At 35.7% G+C, this 19962-nt stretch overlaps 1 protein-coding gene across 1 annotated transcript in view; it reads left to right on the top strand.

The window, feature by feature from the left end:
• KDM5A (lysine demethylase 5A) overlaps positions 1–19962 on the top strand; it is a 99906-nt gene that overhangs the window by 59166 nt on the left and 20778 nt on the right. The window contains exons 21-23 of the mRNA XM_044679413.1: positions 13140–13319; positions 13981–14142; positions 19008–19559. Coding sequence (XP_044535348.1) covers positions 13140–13319; positions 13981–14142; positions 19008–19559 — 894 coding nt within the window. The remainder of the gene's footprint in view (positions 1–13139; positions 13320–13980; positions 14143–19007; positions 19560–19962) is intronic.

Here is a 19962-nt window from a genome sequence, read left to right as displayed (position 1 = left end):
GGCGGAGTTTAAACAAGAATAGCAGATATAAAGTGGAGTGAGCTTCAGAGTCCAGTTTCTGCCTTTTTTAAAGTAAAGTATTGAGAGTAGTTTGGCATTCCACCCTCTAGCCCTTTTGTTGAGGATAAAGAAGGCTGAGGGAGGTGATGTCAATCAGGGCTTGAGTTTATAGCATGATGATGAGTTTAGATGTGATAAGCTTAACCTGAGAGAGAGGCAGTTTATTCTATGAAGTTGAAACCAGATAGGGCAATTGTACAAAGTCACCCTTACTTCTTTATTAAGGCTAATCTCTTTCTACTTTCATTCTTTTTTTATTTTTTAAACCCATGCCTTCCATTTAGAATCAATACTATGTATTGGTTCCAAGGCAGAATAATAGTAAAGGTTAGGCAGTGGGGGTTAAGTGACTTGTCCAGGGTCACACAGGTAGGAAGTGTCTGAACCCAGGTCTCTAGGCCTAACTTTCAATCCACTGAGTCACCTAGTTGTCCCTGTACCATCATTCTTAGTTCCATTTTTTTCCTACCTCTTCCAGAAACTTGTTCCAACTTTCTCATTTATCTTTAGTCATTCCTTCTTACTGATTCCTTCTCATTTGACTGCAAACATACCTGGGTCTCTCCAATCATAAAAATAGTTTCCCTTGATCTTTTGCTTCATGTTTCTCTTCCCCTTCACTACCAAATTTATTGAAAAAGCGGTCTCTATTCAGTATTTATACTTCATCACCTGCTTTCTCCTTGCCATAAATAGTCCTATCATATTTTAAAACAAAATTCTTCTTGGTCAAAATTGCTTTCTCAGAGGTTCTTGGTGACCCTGAACTACCATCCAATGACCTCATTTTAATCTTCCTCGACTTCTCTGTGTTTTGACCACTATCAAAAATTACCTTCTACTATATAACTTCTCTCTTGCATTCAATGATTCCATACTCCCCTGATCTTCATACCTCTCTAAATGCCTCTTCAGTGATTCTTTATCTTCTTTCTAATATCTGAAAGATTCTAGATTCTGTCCTCTCTTTTAATGTTCTTTCTCTTGGCATTCTCATTCACTTTTTTAGTTTAAATTATTCTTTCTATACTGCTAATTCCAAAATCTGTGTCTTCAGCCTTGACTCCTTTGAGAGCCAAACTACCATCTCCAATTACCTATAGGATATTTTTTCTTTTAACAAACATTTGTTAAGCATTATTTTATGCAAAACATTGTGCTAGGTGCTTGAGAAGATAAAAATTTTAAATAAGATATGATCTTATACTTTAGGAGACTTGGTAGTTTATTGAGGGTAAGACAAAGCCATAGGTAATTGGAATATAAAATGTAACAATTGTTAAGGAATCAAGTACTTAATGAGTTTTGGCACAAGAGAGTCATTAGCAGCTGAAGTCAAGAAAGACTATGAAAGAGGCTGCATTTCTTTTGGGCTTTTGAAGAGTGGGTAGGAATTTAGAAAGCAAAGAATGGGAATGATAATGTCAGGTGTGAGTATTGCTATAGAAATAGGAAAGCATAGAGAATGAGTAATCAGGTTTGGATGAAATAGAATTTTTGTAGAAGGTAGCAGCATGAGAGGCCTGGAAAGATTAGAGTGGTTTTTAGTTGTCTAGGAACTGATTTCCCTTCTAGAAGAGAGAAGGTAAAGGGGTTCCGCTTGGGAGGAATGCCTCTTCACTTTCCTAGTCTTGAGGGAGAATGAAGTTTGTTTGTTTGATTTTAATGGAAGAAGGGCTACAATGTGAAAACCAAGAAAACAAAAAATCTGAAGAAGCAGTTGGAAAAATCCATTTGTATCTGGAGAATGGAGGATGAGAGTATGTCATACAGGGGAGAAAAGCAGGCAGAAGAATCAGTGTACATCTGGAACTAAGAAACAGATATATGAAGTTTTTTGCAAGAATACTTTGAAGGGGAAGCAGCTTCCCCAGGTGCTGATAGGTGAGATCATTAATCAGAAGTCAGAGTAAGAAGGGACAAGTATTGGTGGGCGGTGACTTCTTCCTGAAAGATTCTGAGGCAACTATTTTTATGGACTCAACAATAGAAGGTCTGATGTCTTCCAGAGGAATATATCCAAGAAATGAAAGAAAATGTCCCAAGACCAGAAGATTGCTACCTACTTTTGAATCGTTTGTGAAGGGTACAAATGAAACTCCTAGAGGAAATATAGAAAAAGGCTAATGATTATAAAATATAGTGTTTAATCACTGCTGCTAATTGAGGTAGACAACCAATATGAAGAAAGGGTCTTGAATCCATGTCATAGGATACTTGGTTGAAAGAACCAGACCTGCTTAGCCAGGTTGAGAGAAATCTCAGGGAGACAAGACAACCTCAAGTATTTTCAGGGCTGTCATATGGAGAAGAAATTAGACTAGCCTGAGGGGAAGAACCTGGAACAAAACTGAAGTGGGCCCTTTTGAAAGTGTTCACTTTTTAGAGGTCTTCCTGGTGAGGCTGGATGACCATTTGTCAGGTAGTGAAATTTCTTCAGTGTATAGGTTGGACTAAATGGCCACTTAGCTCCCTCCCATCTCTTAAGTTTCAACTCTTTAATAAGTTTTGTGAAGGCAAGAGAAGAGCACATTTGGGAAGTAAAGAGTTGGTAGTGAAAATGGGGATTTATATTTTTGGACTACAGTTTTAAAAAGTCTCTTGGCCAGGAATGAAGTGCATGTGAAAGGGCTTATAAATTATATTTGTCAAGAGCCTTGTATATCTAATCAAAAGACTATAAACAGAAAAGGTAGAAGAGAAAAAAATATATAGTTTTGTTGTATGGTATCTATCTAGCTTTGCTCTAACCTATCTTTCTAGGCTTATTATAAAAAAATGGCATTCTCCTTCTTATACTTTACAATCCAGCCTAACTGATCTTAATTTTCAGCCTAACTGATCTTAATTTTCCTTATATAGAACATTCTATTTCCCATCTCTGCTTTTTTACAAGTTCTCTCCTGTGCATGCCTGGAAATGTACTCTCTTAAAGTTAACATCAGTCTGACCTCTTATATGAAGACTTTCCTATTTTTCTGTCTTGAAAAAATGACCTTTTCTTAATTTTGAATAGATTTTGTATACCTTCACTATGTGTCTGAGGCAAGATTTGAGTCCTATCTCTGAAACCAGCTTTCTTTTTCTTTTCTTTTTTTTTTTTTTTAAATAAAAACCCTTACCTTCCGTCTTGGAGTCAATACTGTGTATTGGCTCCAAGGCAGAAGACTGGTAAGGGCTAGGCAATGGGGGTTAAGTGACTTGCCCAGGGTCACACAGCTGCGAAGTGTCTGAGGTCAGATTTGAACCTAGGACCTCCTGACTCTCAATCCACTGAGTGAGCTACCCAGCTGCCCCCTGAAACCAGCTTTCTAACCAGTATGTCATGCTAACTTTCAGAAGCTCTATTGTCAGTGTCATTATATTGTAGACCAGTAGTGTCAAACTCAAACAGAAATAGACCTCTGCAAGCTAAATACTGATCTATAAACCACAAAATAGTATTATCTACTATGTTGTATTGCATTTTTATTCATTTTGTTAAATATTTTCCAATTGCATTTTAATCTGGTTCAGTTTCCCACTGGCTGTGAATTTGACATTTCTGTTATAGACTTCCTACACAGAACTAGGAAATAAAATATATGAATATTTCAGAAAATGCAATCTTGGCATGAGTATATGATAATAGCAATGTGGGACACCATTTATTTGTACATCTTCAAAAGATCTCTGTCTCTCTCTGTCAAAAGCAAAAAAGCTAGTGACATAGATTTTGTGATGAAAATTTCATCCTTCAAAAGTCTGTTCTGAGCATCCTGGTATTAAGGGAAGCAGATTTTACAATATTCAGGAAAAAAAAAAAGGTAGGATCCTACAGCCTAAGAAGTGTAGGGAAAGGTAGCTCAGGAGGTATAGGAAATCTTGAGGAATTAAATTCTGAAACACAGAGAGAAATAATTTCATTGAAGAGTAATTATTTAAGGAAAATGATGTAGATATTTAGAGACTATATCAACTAAATCAGGGGTCGGCAATGTATGGCTCTTTCTACAGGAGCCATAAAGTCCATTTTTTTTCAGGCACTGTTATGGCTCTCACGAAATTACATTTTAAAAACTGTGGTGTTTATGGTTCTCAGGGCCAAAAAGGTTGCTAACCCCTGAACTAGATGGAAAAAAAAGGTTTCTATAGAAGATGAAAGCAAGACCAGGAAATGAAAGATAAATCCAGATTGTGCCATGGTTCTATAAGAATGAGTTGAGGACAAAAGTTCAAAATGGGTTTCTTCTGGCAAGGAAAGCTAAGGACAACTAAAAGGATTTTTTGATGTTTTACTATATTAAGGGATCCATGAGATTATAACTGATAACAAAGAGAAGGTATAATTGCTAAATTCGTATTTTGCTTTTGTCTTTTTTCCCCAAGGAGAATAACTTTTTGGACTGGAAAATACAAAACAAAAATGGCTAATAGTGAATTTATATTAAAGATGAATAAGGAGACATAAATGAGCATGTTGTTTTTGAAGAGTTCAGATTAGCAGGCCTAAGTGGATGGTATTCTGAAGGAACTAGCAAGGTGTGATTGTTTTTTGCCAGTGTTCTTTATAAGATAGTAAAGAAGTGAAGATGGTACTTTGGGATTAAATGGCAAATGTCCCTCCATTTTCAAAAAAGGAAAGAGAATGGAATCTGAAAATTTTAAGTCAACCAATTGATTTTGAATTTTGGCTGAATTCTAGTATGAATATGATAGATAATTCTATTAATGAGATGGCTAGAAGATCAAAAAAACTTACATTGTCACTATAAAATTATTTCCTTTTTTTTTTTAAACCCATACCTTCCTGTTTTAGAGTCAATACTGTGTATTGGTTCCAAGGCAGAAGAGTAATAAGGACTAGACAATGCAAGTAAAATGACTTGCCCAAGGTCATCCAACTAGGAGGTATCTGAGTTCAGATTTGAACCTAGGTTTGGGTATCTTCAGGCCTACCTCTATCCATTGAGCTACTACCTAGCTGCCCTTTATTTACTTTTTCTTTTTTTGACGGTTTTATTAGACTTCTGAGAGGTAGTGTGTTAGAATGGATAAAGAGCTGGCCTTAGAATTAGGAAAGCCTGAGTTCATTTGACACCTTTCACATCTTGGGCGAGTTATTTAATCTCTCAGTGTTCCAGACAGCTCATAGACTCTAAATTGCAGAGATGGTGCTGATATTCATTGGTAGAAATTCCTTGCCAGGAGTTTATTTTACATTAATGAAATTACAGGTCCATCTTTCTTCCTCTCAAACCAAATGAACAAAAAAAGCAAAACTTTTATTTTTTATTATTTTATCATTATTAATGTCATCTAAGACATTAGATGAATCTTCGGATTTTTCAATATATGTGATAACATCTCATGTTATTCTTTTGGAAAAAAAAATGAAGTGATTTGTGTTAATTGATGATACAATAGATTCAGACTAGTTGAATAGTCATACCCAACTAGTAGTTACTAATGTTTTGATGTGAACTTGGAAGGAAGTTTTCAGTGGAGTGCAGAGTGCATGAGGGATCTGTACTTGGCCCATTGCTGCTTAACATTTTTATTGTGACTTATATAAAAGAATGAATGGTGTACTTATAAAATTTGTAGGTGACATAAAGCATGGAGGGATAGCTAACATATTAAATAAGAGTAAAGATCCAAAGAAATTTTGACAGGTAAGAACATTGGGCTAAATCTATTAAAATGATATTTGAAACTTGGGTTTCAAAGAACTTCACAAGTACAAGTTGAGATAACTGCGGCAAAATAACAGTTTTTATATAAAAGATCTGCAGTTTTGAGTAGACTGTAAATTCTTTCTATATGAGTCTACTGTGTGATATAATAGCCAAAAAAAGGCTAATGTAATCATTAGCTGCTTTATGGAAGGCATACTACATACAGATGATAATCCATCTAGAGGTGATAATCCCATGGTTATGTCTTTGTTCTGGTCAGACCATACCTGGGTCATTGTATTCTTTTCTGGGCACCATATTTTAGGAAGGACACTGATATGCTGGAGATGTTGAGGGTAACTAGGGTGATGAAGGGCCTTGATTTTCTGCCATATTAGGATTGTTTGAAGGAATTAGGGATATTTTGCTTGGTAAAAACTTTGAGGAGGAAGGTGGAACATGACGGCTTTCTTTTAGATACTTCCTAAGGCTAATTTTTAGAAGAGGACAAATTATGTTTGTTTTGCTTGGCTCACAGAGCAGAACTAGGAAAAATTGAGTTGAAGTTGTAAAGATGTAAATTTGGGCTTGATATAGGGAAAAGCTTTCTAACAAAATAAATTTCTAATCCAAAAGTTGAATGAGCAAAGGCTGAATTAGAGCAAAGGCTGAATGTTTCCTCTTGGCAAGTATTTTGTAGGAGCATTCTTATTTAGGTGTGAATTTGACTAAATGTCCTCTGAGATCCCTTTTAGTTTGGAGATTTTTCTGGTCTGACCTTAATTCAAACTTATCATTGTTCAAAACTGAACTTTACCCTTTAAACTTGTTTCTTGCTTCAGTTTTATTTCTATCATTAATACTCTTATTCTTTTGATCTTGCATCTGATCTTTTTAGTCCCACTGTCACTGAAGTAGTATACCCACCAGAGATTTTTTGTCTTTCTTTTTTTAACATGAAAAAAATTTTTTTTGGAGCTAAGTTTTTTCTTTATGATGTCATTACATTCATTTTAGATTGTTTTGCAGTTTTATTATTCTATTTATATTGTTATTATTGTGTATATTATTTTCCTAGATATGCAGCTAGATGGTACACACTGGATAGAGCATTGGAAGTCAGGAAGACTTGAATTAAAATTCAACTTTAGACACTTCCTACCTGGGTGACTTGGGCAAATCAGTTAAACTCTTTCTCAGTTTTTCAACAATAAAATGGGGACAATAATAGCATCTAAATGAGTTGTCATGAGGATCAGGTGAAAAAAATTTTTTTTGTAAAATGTCTAGCAGAGAAACTGGCTCATTTAAGGTACACAATAAATATTCGTTTCCTTCCTTCTTTCCCCTCCTTATTTCACATTGCTTCAGTTCCTTTAGGTTTTCCATGCCTTCTGTTTGCATGAATTCTCTTATTTCTTATAGTAAAGTAATAGTCTATTCACGATTTAGCTATGTTTCTCTTCTTTGCTATCTCAAAGGTGCAGCAATATATATTATGGGGGTATGTAGGTACTTTCTTTTTAATTACTTCCTTGAGGTATATGCCTAGCAGCAGAATCAAAAAAATTTTTTTTGAATCTTGCATTCTCATTCTTCCTCCTCCTCCCCCTTTGCTGACAGAGTAAGTAATCTGATAAATTTTACATGTGCAATCGTGTAAAATGTTTTCCATATTGTTCCTTTTGTGGAAGGAAACTTGAACAATAAAACTTGAAAGAAACTTGAACAAAAAATATTAATAAAGAGAGTATACTTTGGTTTGGATTCAGCCTCCATCATTTCTTTCTTCGGAGCAGATGCATTTTTCATCTTGAGTCTTTTTGGATTACTGCCAAGAATATAGCTAAGTTATTCACAGTTGTTCATTGTACAATATTGCTGTTACTGTGTACAGTCTTCTCCTGGTTCTGCTTACTTCACTGTGCATCAGTTCTATAAGTTTCCAGGTTTTTCTGAAATTCTTTTCATCATTTCTTATAGTATTAGAGTATTCCATTACAATTTTCTCAGCTATTCCCCAATTAATGGGTATCCCCTCGCTTTCCAAATCTTTGCTACCACAAAAAGAAATGCTTTAAATATTTTTCTCCATATATAGGTTCTTTTCCCTTTTGTTTTTTTTTATCTCTTTAGGATTCAAACCAAATAGTGTTGCCAAGTCACTGTTTTCTAGTCCTTTGGACATAGATTGAAATTGCTCTCCAGAATGGTTAAATTAGTTCACAACTACTCCCACAGTGCATTAAGTGTCTGTTTGCCCACACTTCCTCCTTGTCTTGTCATTTTCCATCTATCAAAGTAGGTAATCTGATAGGTGTGTATCTTAGAGTTGTTTTAATTTGCATTTTTCTAATTAATAGTGAATCAGAACATTCTTCACTGACTCTAGGTCTAGTTATTTTGCTTGAGAACTGCCTATTATGTTCTTTGACCATTTACCATTTGGAGAATGACTTCTTTTATACATTTGACTCATTTCTCTATGTATTTGAGAAATGAAGCATTTATTAGAGACACTTGTAAAATTTTTTTTCACCATTATGCTTTTACTGTGTATTACCCTACCATGCTGCTTTCTCCCATTTATTCTGTTCTCCTTTAAATTCTGTATCTTTAAAAGTGTTTTGTTTCTAACCACTGTCTCCTGCAATTTGCTCTCTCTACCATCAGTCCCCCTACCCCTCTTCTTTTATCCTTTTCCCCTCCTACTTTCTTGTAAGATAAGATAGATTTCTATACCCAATTGAATGTGAATGTTCTTCCTTCTTTGAGCCAATTCTGATAAGAGTTTGAAATTTGGCAGGAAGGGTCTATCACATCAGGGTGGGGCTAAAGCACAGAACAGTACCTAGGCAGGCCCAACCTTGGCAAGCCGGTATTGGGTTTAGAGATACCTGAATTGGCAGCAAAAACTTCTGGAAGTTTTAGCTAGATAATAAGGAGGTTGGACAACTGGTTAAAAGGAGATTTTAAGGGTCCCATTGTTGGCTCTGGAAGCAGGACTGTTGCGTTGTCCACATGTAAATCCAGGTCATAGTCCAAATAGCAGTACTAGTGTGAGGACAATCATTAGTACACACCTGCGCTTGAAGCCACAGGAAAACAGAGGACCCTGGTCACCATGCCAAGATGAAAAAGAGGCTTGTGGTTGTTCAGAGACCAGAGCACAGGCCAAGAGAATATTAAACTGCCTCTCAAAACCAGACTACCTTGGAAGAACGGAAAACTTATAGATCCCCAGAGCTAGATCAGAGGCTTCACAAAGAACCTGAAGCTTGAAACAGTGCTCTCTTTACTTCAGTTCCAAACCCCCAACGTTAGCAGCTTTTTAAATTAAAAGAAAAGGAAGAGACTGGAAAAATGAGAAAACAACAAAAAAAGGAAACTCAACATAGATAGATAATTATATTGGTGATAGGAAAGACCAAAACACAAACTCAGAAGAGGATAACAAAGTTAATACTACTGTATCCAGAGCCTCCAGGAAAAATATGAATTGGTCTCAAACCTAAAAAGAATTAATGGAGGAGCTCATAAAGGATTTTAAAAATCACATAAGAGTGTTAGAAGAAAAATTGGGAAAATAAACAAGAGTGATACAATGAAATTAAGAAAAAAAGAGGAGAAAACTTAGTAAAGAAGACCCAAAATATACTGATGAAAATAATACCTTAAAAACTAGAATAGGCCATTTGGTAAAAGAGGCACAAAAATACACTAAAGAGAACTCCTTAAAAAGCAGAATTGACCAAATGGAAAAAGATAAACAAAAATACACATCAGGGAAAGAATTTCTTAAAAGGCAGAATTCATGACATGGAAAAAGAGGCATAAAAATTCACTAAGAAAAAGAACTACTTTAAAAGTAGGATTGGTCAAATGGAAAAGAAGATATAAAAGCTCATTAAAGAAAATAATACCTTAAAAATTAGAATTGGGCAAATGATACCTAATGACTTCACATGATATCAAGAAACAAATCAAAGTCAAAAGATTGAAAAAATAGAAGAAAATGTGAAATAGCTCATTGGAAAAATTATTGACCTGGAAAATGAATCCAGGAGAGAAAATTTAAGAATTATTGGATTATACTTGAAAGCCGTGATAAAAAAAAAAGAGCTGAGACATCTTTCAAGAAATTATCAAGGAAAACTGCCCTGATATTCTAAAACCAGGGAGTAAAATAGAGATTGAAAGAATCTGCCAACTTCCTAAAAGAGATCCCTAAATGAAAACTCATGAAAATTATATCCAAATTCTAGTATTCCTGGGTCAAGGAGAAGTAGCCAGAAATCAGAAGCAAGAACTCAAAAAGAAACAATTCAAATATTATAGAACCTTATTCAGGACATCACAAGATTTAACAATTCCTACATAAAAAGGATTAGAGGACTTGGAATATGATATTCCAGAGGACAAAGGCGCTAGGACTTCAATTAAGAATCATCTGCTTAGCAAATCTGAATATAATCCTTCATGGAAAGAAGTCTCTCTGCTCAAAAATCTTCCTACTGAATATAATTCAGACAGTTTTAGCTTGACATTTAAGGCCCTCCATAAGTTGGACCCATCCTACTTTTTAAATTTTATATTATAGGTTTGCTACCAAGCATGCTTTACTCTGGCTAGATTGGAATACTCTATGTTCTTCCTTCATATACTTTGTACTTTCTTGCCTCTGCTCAGGAACATTTCCTAGAATGTCCTTCCCATTTTGACCCTGTTGAATTCTTATCCATCTTTTAAAATACCAGTTAGATGCCATCTCCAAAAAGCCACCTATCTTTCTCTTGGTTGAAAATGATGTTTTCTGACTTATATATGCACATTCATAGAATCTCAGAGTTAGAATTTGAGGCCATCTAGTCCAATACACAACCGAATTGAATTATTTCAGTTGTGTCAGACTCTGTGATCTCATTTGGTGTTTTCTTGGCATAGATCTTGCAGTAATTTGCCATTTCCCTTTCTGGCTCATTTTACAAATGAGAAAACAGAAGCAAAACAGGGTTAAATGACTTGCCCACAGTTTAAGAGTCTGAGGTTAGATTTCATCTAGGGTCTGACTTATTTTGGGTGTGATGCTTCATCTATTATACTACTACCTAGCTGTCTCAACTTAATAAGAACTCTATTGTTGGCATACCTGATGAGATGTACTTATCTAGCCTTTGCTTGAAGGCCCGAATTTAGCTCTCACCTCAGACACTTATTATGTATTTATTATGACCTCCTTTGGCCTCATTTATCTACTCTGTAAAATGGGGATTATTTACAATGCCTTAAGGATTGCTCTGAGATTCAAATAAGATAAGGTATTTAGAGTTTTTTATAAATGTTAAGGCACTATATTGTTAAATTTTCAAATAGTGGTAGTTCAGCCTCCCTAGATTTGAGATTTTTAATTTGCCCTATATGTTAAATGATCTGCAGAGACCCTAAAAGTAACATAGCTTAATCTAAGATTCCAATTTATAGTGTCTTTGAAGCAAACAGTATTTCCAGGGACAAATTATTAAATTGGAATGGAATTTAAAGTGGGCTTAGAATGTCAGAGTAATTTTGTGAGTGAATTTATTATCTTGATGCTAAGCCTTGAGACCTTAATTAGTAAAGTTCCTCTCTTGTAATGAAGTCGTCTGATTAAGGCTATCTATGCCCTTGAGTTTTCTTTGAACTGTGAAGACGGCTTCATTCTCTGTTGTAGAAACATAGAGGAACCAAGTAGAAATTCAGGCATTGAGTTGTGTAATGTTTCCTTAAACAAAACTAATTCCCTATATTTCTGTGGTGAATTTTTTAGATAATCCTGATTAGAATGTTGTCAGTGTTTGTATTGATTAAAAGGTCTTCTTTATCTTCTTTAGACTCTGGCTTTGAGATCCCTTCATTCTTTTAGTTCCTTTCTGTGGTACTGAATCATATTAGAAATGACACCCACTCAGCCTTGTAGGGTACAAGATTTTATTGTATCATGGGGAATCTTGGAATATCATGTTATTGTGTTGACTTGAACTCATCTGGTCCACCTCCCTTATTTAACACAACAGGAAACTGAGAAGTAGAGAAAGAAAGTAATGTGGCCAAGAACCCATAACTAGTGTACTAAGTATTTGATCTGTGCTCTTATCGATATCCCTTCAGTGGTATAGATCATAGTCCATTTTTGCCTCCTCATTCTGTATAACTCACCTATGCTGTCCTGGAAGTCTTCCACTTCGTGTTTATCTAATCTACTCTGGACCTGTTTGACATCATAACATTAGAACTGTGCATTAGCCATTTCTTCTTTTTACTGCATGATTAACTTATCTCCTCTTCTACTTATATAATTTTTATATTTTACTCCCTACCATGCATTCTACAGGCCAGTCATATTGGCTTCCTTGCAGTTACTTGCAGACAACACTTCATCTCTCGTTTCTTTGCTTTTATGTGATCTTTTCCCCATGCCTGGGAAGCTTTCTCTCCTTACTGTTGAATCTTAGAATCACTGACTTTCTTTAAGACTTGGTTCAAGCATCATCTCTTCCAGAAGGCCTATCTTGTTTTTCTCAGCTGTTAGTACCATCCCCTCTAAGTGTACTTTCCAATTCTTCTGTATTTATCTTGTATGTTCTGATGTACTGATGCTTTCTTCCCTATTAAGCTGCTTCTTGATGATAGGAACTACTTTTTTGCCTTTCCTTTGTATCCTCATCGAGTAGTATTGTGCCTGGCTCAAAGTAAGTAGTTAATAAATGCCTGTTGATTGATTTTGATATCTTTTAGGTTTCTTTATGTGGCAACAAATTATGCCTACATGGTGTAGCTAACATGCTAACTTAAAATTTTAACATTCAAGTCTGGTTACCTTTTTGTTCTACTCTGATTCTATTCCAAGATGAGCCAAGTCCTTCGAGGAATTGAGACTCTTTTACCTGCTTCTGTAAGCACAATTCCCAAGTTAATATTAAAATTCTTTTTCTGGAAAGTTTTCCTGACTGCTACCCCACTCCCCCTTCAATACTCAAAAATATTTTAGTAGCCTCTTTGATAGGAATCTAGCTTAACTCTTTAATTTGTTGTACTTCACTTTAACTTATTCCTTTCTCCTTAATCATGAACTAATGAAAAAAAAAATTTAAGTTCCTACTAAAGCACTATAGTGAGAATTCTCTTTACCTTTCATCTGCTTCCCCAGCTATCTTCTGGTGATGCTTTCTTTCCCCACCAGTTTTAGCCTGAACTTGTTGTCAACCTCAATTATTTGGATTCCTGTCGATTGCAGTTTTGCTTAATGTAAAAAATATATATTTTCAAATTTATTTCATCAGTGTTACAAATAATATAAATAATTTGCTCCAAACTTTTTGAAAAGATTTTTTTTAACTATATGCCATTATACTAAATGAGAAAATCTTAACTTTTTTTTTTTAGAATGGCAGCAACTATGCTTACCTTGAGCAGCTGGAAAGCTTGTCTGCCAAAGGACGTCCTATCCCAGTACGACTTGATGCACTGCCCCAAGTGGAGTCACAGGTAGCAGCAGCACGAGCATGGAGGGAACGGACAGGAAGAACCTTTCTTAAGAAGAATTCCAGCCACACACTGTTACAGGTGAGCAGCAGTATTACCTGGTGGAGACTACTAATGCTTCCAACTACTTTCTTTGGGGGGTCAGAATCTAAAAGTTTTGGGTACTGTACATTTTATTATTTTGGTGTAAAATATGTTCAGGGGCAATTTTTTCTCATCTATTTAAATCATGTACAAGAGAATCATACTTACTAGTGTCAGACATTAGTATGGAATTTAAATACTCCAGCAATTTTATTTACTACTCTTAATTGTTGTTGTTCACTTGTTTTCTTTATGTCCAACTCTTTAGGATGCCATTTGGGGATTTTTTGGCAAACTTACTGGAATGGTTTGCCATTTCCTTATCTAGCTCATTTCACAGATGAGGAAATAGGCAAATAGGGTTAAGTGAGTTGCCTAGGGTCACATAGCTAGTAAGTGTCTAAGGTCAGATTCGAACTCGGGAAGATGAGTTTTTCTGACAACAGGCCTGAGACTATCCACTTTGCTACTTTACTGCCCTCTGTTTTTAGGGATATGTTCATAATCTTTTTAGTGTGGCAGAGGAGTGACTGGCCTGACAAATAACTTACGTACTTTGATCGGCTTCTAACTAAGAAAAGTCTTTATACAGGGATAGAATTCCCTCTCAGTTTTTTTAGTCCCTATATCTCACTTTTTCATAATTTTTTTTTTAAAGGTACTAAGTCCTCGGACTGATATTGGTGTATATGGCAGCAGTAAGAACCGAAGGAAAAAAGTTAAAGAACTAATGGAGAAAGAGAAAGAAAAAGACCTTGACCTTGATCCCTTGAGTGATCTGGAGGAGGGATTAGAAGAAACCAGAGATACAGCAGTGGTGGTAAGGAGTTCATTTGAGGAATTCTGTGTTTAAAATATAATTGTGTATGTGTATGTACAGACGTGAGGAAATTAGCACTGTCACTGTCTCTATATCTGCTTCAACCTTCCCACTACATTTTTGAGGAAGGAATTATTTTTTACCCTCTCTTGAAGGTTAATTTTTCTATCCGTATGGTGGACTCCATCTTTCCTATCTCTTCAGGATCCTTGATCTTACAATTTTCTTTCCCACCTCTTAAACATCTTATTACTTTCAAATGTGGTTAGACACCTCTCTCTTCAAGTCTCTTTTGAGAAAGAGAACAAAAATTGACCTTGCTTCCTCTTTTAGTTATTGTCTTCTTTATTCTTTGACTATTTGCTATTGTTTTTCCCCTTCTCTTTAATTTATGTTGTCCGTAATTACTATGTAGTTCTATATTTATTTTTCTCATTATTTCATGTATGGTAGTTTTTGCATTTCCAATTAGTAATATACTTGAAGATAAGGAGGGACCATGTCTTATACTACTTGTTTATCTCCCATTGTGCTTTTACCTAGTTTGGTAGGTGCTCAACATATTTGATTATCTAGATAACAGAAAAGGGAAACTATTCTTTTTTTATTTTTGTTACTTATTTTATAATTTTCATTTTTATTTTTAATTTAAACACTAAAAAGGAGCTTATATATACATAGTACAATACAAAAATATGTAACCATAAATCTCCATTTCATACTACTTGCTTTAAACAGATTTTTTTAGTAAAGTCCATGTGTTGTATAATAAATTTCATATATTACTTTCAGAACTCTGCTCGTGAGCTTCTTTCTGTTCTCTTTTGTGCATCAGCCACCTTTTTTTCCCACTACTGTTAACTCCCTCTCCTTTCTAGTTAAAAACCTTGAGAATGAAAAAAAAAAACAAAATAATCTCATAACAAGTAAGTATAATCAAACAAAATAAGCCCACACAGTGACCATTTCAGAAAATTGTATATTTCTTTCTATACCTTGAGATTATTACCTCTCTGCTAGGAGTAAAAACATTTCATTGTTTGTCCTTTGGAGACAAGGTTGATCATTTCATGAGTCACAATTGAGTCTTTCAGGATTAGTTTTATTTTTATTTATTAAATTTCAAAATTTTTTTCCAGTCAGCAAAAATTTACCTTTTCCTTCCACCTTCTTCATACCACCCCACTACCAGTTGAGAAATAAAAACAAAGCTTTTGTTAAAAACATGTATGACAAAGCAAAATAAAATTTCATATTAGCTATGTCCAAAGAAATTTATCTTATTCTTCCTTTTCATGTCCTTCGCCTTTCTATCAGAATATTTCATCATAAATCCCCTGGAATCATGGTTATTGTATTTATTAGAATTCTTAAGTGTTTCAGAGTTACTTGTCTTGAAGTTTTGTTGTATAAATCATTTTTCTGATTCTAAGATTATATTCAGTTTTACTGAGTAATTTTTCTTGACTATAAGCCTATTTCTTTTGTCTTGTGGGGTGCCATATTCCAAGCTTCCCTGTTCTTTGTGATGATGGCTGCTAAATTGTGTATGATTCCGATTTGGGTCCTTGGTACTTGAATTCTTTTTTTTTTTTCAGTGTTTGCAGTATTTTTTCTATGATGTGGAAGCTTTGGATTTCAGGTATAATGTTCTCAGCAGTTTTCATTTTGATCTTTCCTTTGGGAGGTCCCTAGGTTCATTTTATCTTTACCTTACCCTTTTGATTTGCAGCCTATGCAATTTTCTTTTGTGGTTTCTTCAAATATGTCTAGACTCTTTTTTTCAGGGTGTGTATGTGCATGCACATGATTTTTCAGGTGATCGGGTGATTCTTATATTATCTTTTCTAGATCTGTTTTTGAGGGTAGGTTTTTTTTTGGTTGATTTTTGTTATGAGATAGTTTACATTTTCTTCTATTTTTTCCTAGTCTTCTGAATTTGTTTTACTATTTCAAATTGCCTCATGGAGTTAGCTTCTATTTGGTCTTTTCTAATTTTTAGAGAATTTGTTGCTAGGACAAGGTTTTATATTTCCTACGCCAGACTATTAATTTTCTTTCCAGTACTTTCTTCCATAGCTTTCATTTCATTTACAAAAAGCATTTCTAACTCTTAAAAAAAACCCTCTAGCTTTATCGCCCCCCAAAAACCCAAAACAAAGCTAGCTCTTTGTCTCTCTTAGTTAATTTTTTCCCCTAATCCCCCCAAGAAGCAAATTTTTCTTTGAGGTTTTGCTTGTAGATATTTTTGAGTCATTCTCTTTTGGGTTTGTGTCTTGAGTGGAGACCCTGTCACTATAATACCTTTTTATGGTGGGATTCTTTTTTTGTTTTCCTTATTCTTCCTGCCTGCTTCCCGACTTTGAACTTGATATTGGGGCCAGACTTTGCACCTTCTGGAGGGAATGTCTGGATTGTCCTGTTGTTATTTTCTTGGGATATTGAATATTATTACTCTGGATCTCAATGATAGCTCAGACTGGGTTCCTGCAAAATACCAGTACTTTTACCAGGGCAAAATCTGATCAGTTGTTGCCTGTTCTGAGTTCTGTAAGTTCTTGACCTAGTTTTGGGGCTGAGAAAGGTGATTTGGGCTTGTTCTATTTGGTGTTTCAGAAGTCTTCTCCTGGATTTAGCCACTATCAGCCTGCTGGGAAGCTCTGTTTGATTCACATAGTAAATTTCCTCCTGGTGTAGAATTCCTGCCCAGCTCTGAAGCTGGTTAAGCTACAGACCAAGTCTAGAAGCTAGAACTGGACCCTGTATTTTACCTGAGTACCCTTTAAGGAGAGGAGGGTTTAGTGGAAAAGAAAATGATTTCAGTTTTGAACATGTTGATTTTAAGATGTCTATGGGATATCCAATTTGAGATGTCTAATAAGGAGATGGAAGATGTAGGACTGGAGGCCAGCAGGGAGGTTAGGGCTGGATAAGTGGGTCTGAGAATCATATCCATAGAGAGGGATAGCTACATATATGGGAGCTTTTGAGATAACTAAGTGAAGTAGTAGGGCAGTGCCCTGGGAGATATACACTATTATCCAGGTAAAGACCTGGATAAAGATTCAGCAAAGAAGACTGAAAAGCATTTAAGATTGGTAACAAGAGAACTAGGATAGAGTAGTGTCACAAAAACCTAGAGAGAAGAGATCACCAAGAATAGCATAATCAAAAGTATCAAAGGCTATAGAGAGATCAAGAAGGATGAAAATTGAGAAAAGGACATTAGGTTTGGCAATTGAGATCATTTGGAGGGATCAGTTTCAGTCAAATGGTAAGATTGGGAGCCAGACTATTAGATTTGTTTTTTTAAACCCGTACCTTCTGTCTTGGAGTCTATACTGTGTATTGACTCTAAGGCAGAAGAGTCATAAGGGCTAGGCAATGGGGGTTAAGTGACTTGCCCAGGATCACACAGCTAGGAAGTCAGACTATAGATTGTTAAAAGAGTAAGTTATGACATTGATTATGACTTTCCCATGATGATAGCTCATGGCAATGAATAAATAAAGTGAGGGTTGAGAATGGGAGAGATGTGTTTGTAGGCAGAAAGAAAGAAGCAAGTAGGCAGAGCTGGAGTGAGAGGAGATGAAAAAGGGAACAATCTGCTGGAAAAGCAGAATGGGATGGGGTCACTTGTTTATGGAGAGGATTTTTATCCTGTAAAGAAGAGTTGCCTCTTCTTGTGAGACTGTTTTGTTTGGCCATTATTCCTTCATTGCTGTTACCTTCTTTCAACTCCCTCCTTCACCCTAAACTCTCCTCTTGAGTTTGCTATATTTCTACTGTGTGTGTGTGTGTTCTTTCCTTTCCTGTTCATTTAAAATAAGAATAATTGGATTGATGTCTGCTTTCCTTAACCTTTTCTGCTTTGTCTGTTCTCATAAACTGAAATTACATTTTTTTTCTTACAGTCTTCCTAATAAAATAATAAACCGGAAGTGTATTCACAAGGAAAATATAGTTGGGAATATATTCAAAGGAAAGGGCATAAGCTTTTATTAAGAAACTACTATGTGTTAGGTACTCTGCTAAGGACTTTTTAATTTTTATTTATTTTAGAAAATTTTCCCATGGTTATATGATACATGTTCTTTCTCTCTCCCTTGTGGTTGATCAAGACCTATTTCCAAATTATTGATAGTTGCCCTGGGATGGTTGTTTAGATCTGCCAAGGACTTTTAAAAAACTCTCTCATTTGATCCTCACAACAACCTGTTAGAAAGGTGCTATTATTAACTCCATTTTATAGTTTAGGAACTGAGTTAGACAGAGGTTAAGTTACTTAACTTACCCAATTAATTATTAACTTGCACAGTTAATAAGTGTCTGAGGCTGGATATGAATTCAGGTCTTCATAACTCTAGGCCAAGTGCTCTGTCTTCTTTGTTTTATGAAACACTTAGATTCCAGATTTGGAAAATTATTTTATTTGATCAAATTTGGTCTCCCTCTCTCCCTCCTTCCCTCCCTTTATTTTGTCTTAGAATCAATTCTGGGTATCAGTTCCAAATCAGAAGAGCAGGAAGGGCTAGGCGATTGGGAATCAGTGATTTGTTCAGGGTCACACAGCTAGGGAGGGTCTGAGGTCAGATTTGAACCTAACTGCCCTGGCCATGCTACTTTCTACAGGAACTGAAGGATATTACTGGATTTTCTTTTTTAGAACTTTCTTAAAAGAAGCCCAAATTACATTGATACCATATTAGTCATCAGGAACAGATGAAACTCCCTAACTTATTGATGAACTGATTTTATTGGTTAGGCTAGATGACTAGACTTCTGAGGTTAAAAATGGGGCCCCTGCTGTCGGGCCTGTGTATTATGGTGATTCCCTTATTCAGTAAAATGTTGGTGTTGCACAGGTGGCAGTTTTCAAAGATCGGGAGCAGAAAGAAATTGAAGCCATGCATTCTCTCAGAGCAGCAAACTTAGCCAAGATCACCATGGTGGATCGAATTGAGGATGTGAAGTTCTGCATCTGCCGCAAGACAGCAAGTGGGTTTATGCTTCAGTGTGAGCTCTGCAAAGACTGGTTCCATAGCAGCTGTGTGCCCCTTCCCAAAACAAGCTCCCAGAAAAAGGGATCCAGCTGGCAGGCCAAAGAAGTAAAATTCTTGTGCCCTCTTTGTATGCGCTCTCGAAGGCCCCGACTAGAGACCATCCTGTCTCTTCTAGTGTCCCTGCAGAAGTTGCCTGTACGACTGCCTGAAGGAGAGGCCCTTCAATGCCTGACAGAACGTGCCATGAGTTGGCAAGACAGAGCAAGGCAGGCACTGGCCACAGATGAACTCTCTTCTGCTCTAGCCAAACTTTCTGTGTTAAGCCAGCGTATGGTAGAGCAGGCAGCCCGAGAGAAAACTGAAAAGATCATCAGTGCAGAACTCCAGAAAGCAGCAGCCAATCCAGACTTACAGGTAAGTATAGTATATTCATCTTTTTTCCTAAACAAAATGATTTTCATCCTTGTGTCAGTGGAAACTTTTAAGTCTAAAATGTAGTATCTTTATTCTACCAGCTAACCTAGAGAGGCAGCAATGATTCGCTAATTATTACAAAATAATTAGAGAATCATCTTTCTGCTTGCCTGGTCAATAGTTTGAATCTACTCAGGCCAGACTTTCCAAAAATCAGGTGACTGAGTTTTGAGTCAGTAATTCAGTTTTCCATATCACCAAGACCCAGTTAGTGGTTAGTGCCATATTTATAACTTAAGACCTACTTTAACTTCAGCTGACAAATTAATATGGAAAAGATTAGTCTCTTACAACATAGCGGTATATGCATGAATCTTTAACAAGTATTACTGTCTTGTTAATG

This window comes from Gracilinanus agilis, chromosome 5 (assembly GCF_016433145.1).
Source record: "Gracilinanus agilis isolate LMUSP501 chromosome 5, AgileGrace, whole genome shotgun sequence".
Taxonomy (NCBI): Eukaryota; Metazoa; Chordata; class Mammalia; order Didelphimorphia; family Didelphidae; genus Gracilinanus; species Gracilinanus agilis.
This window is presented reverse-complemented; position numbering and strand designations above follow the sequence as displayed.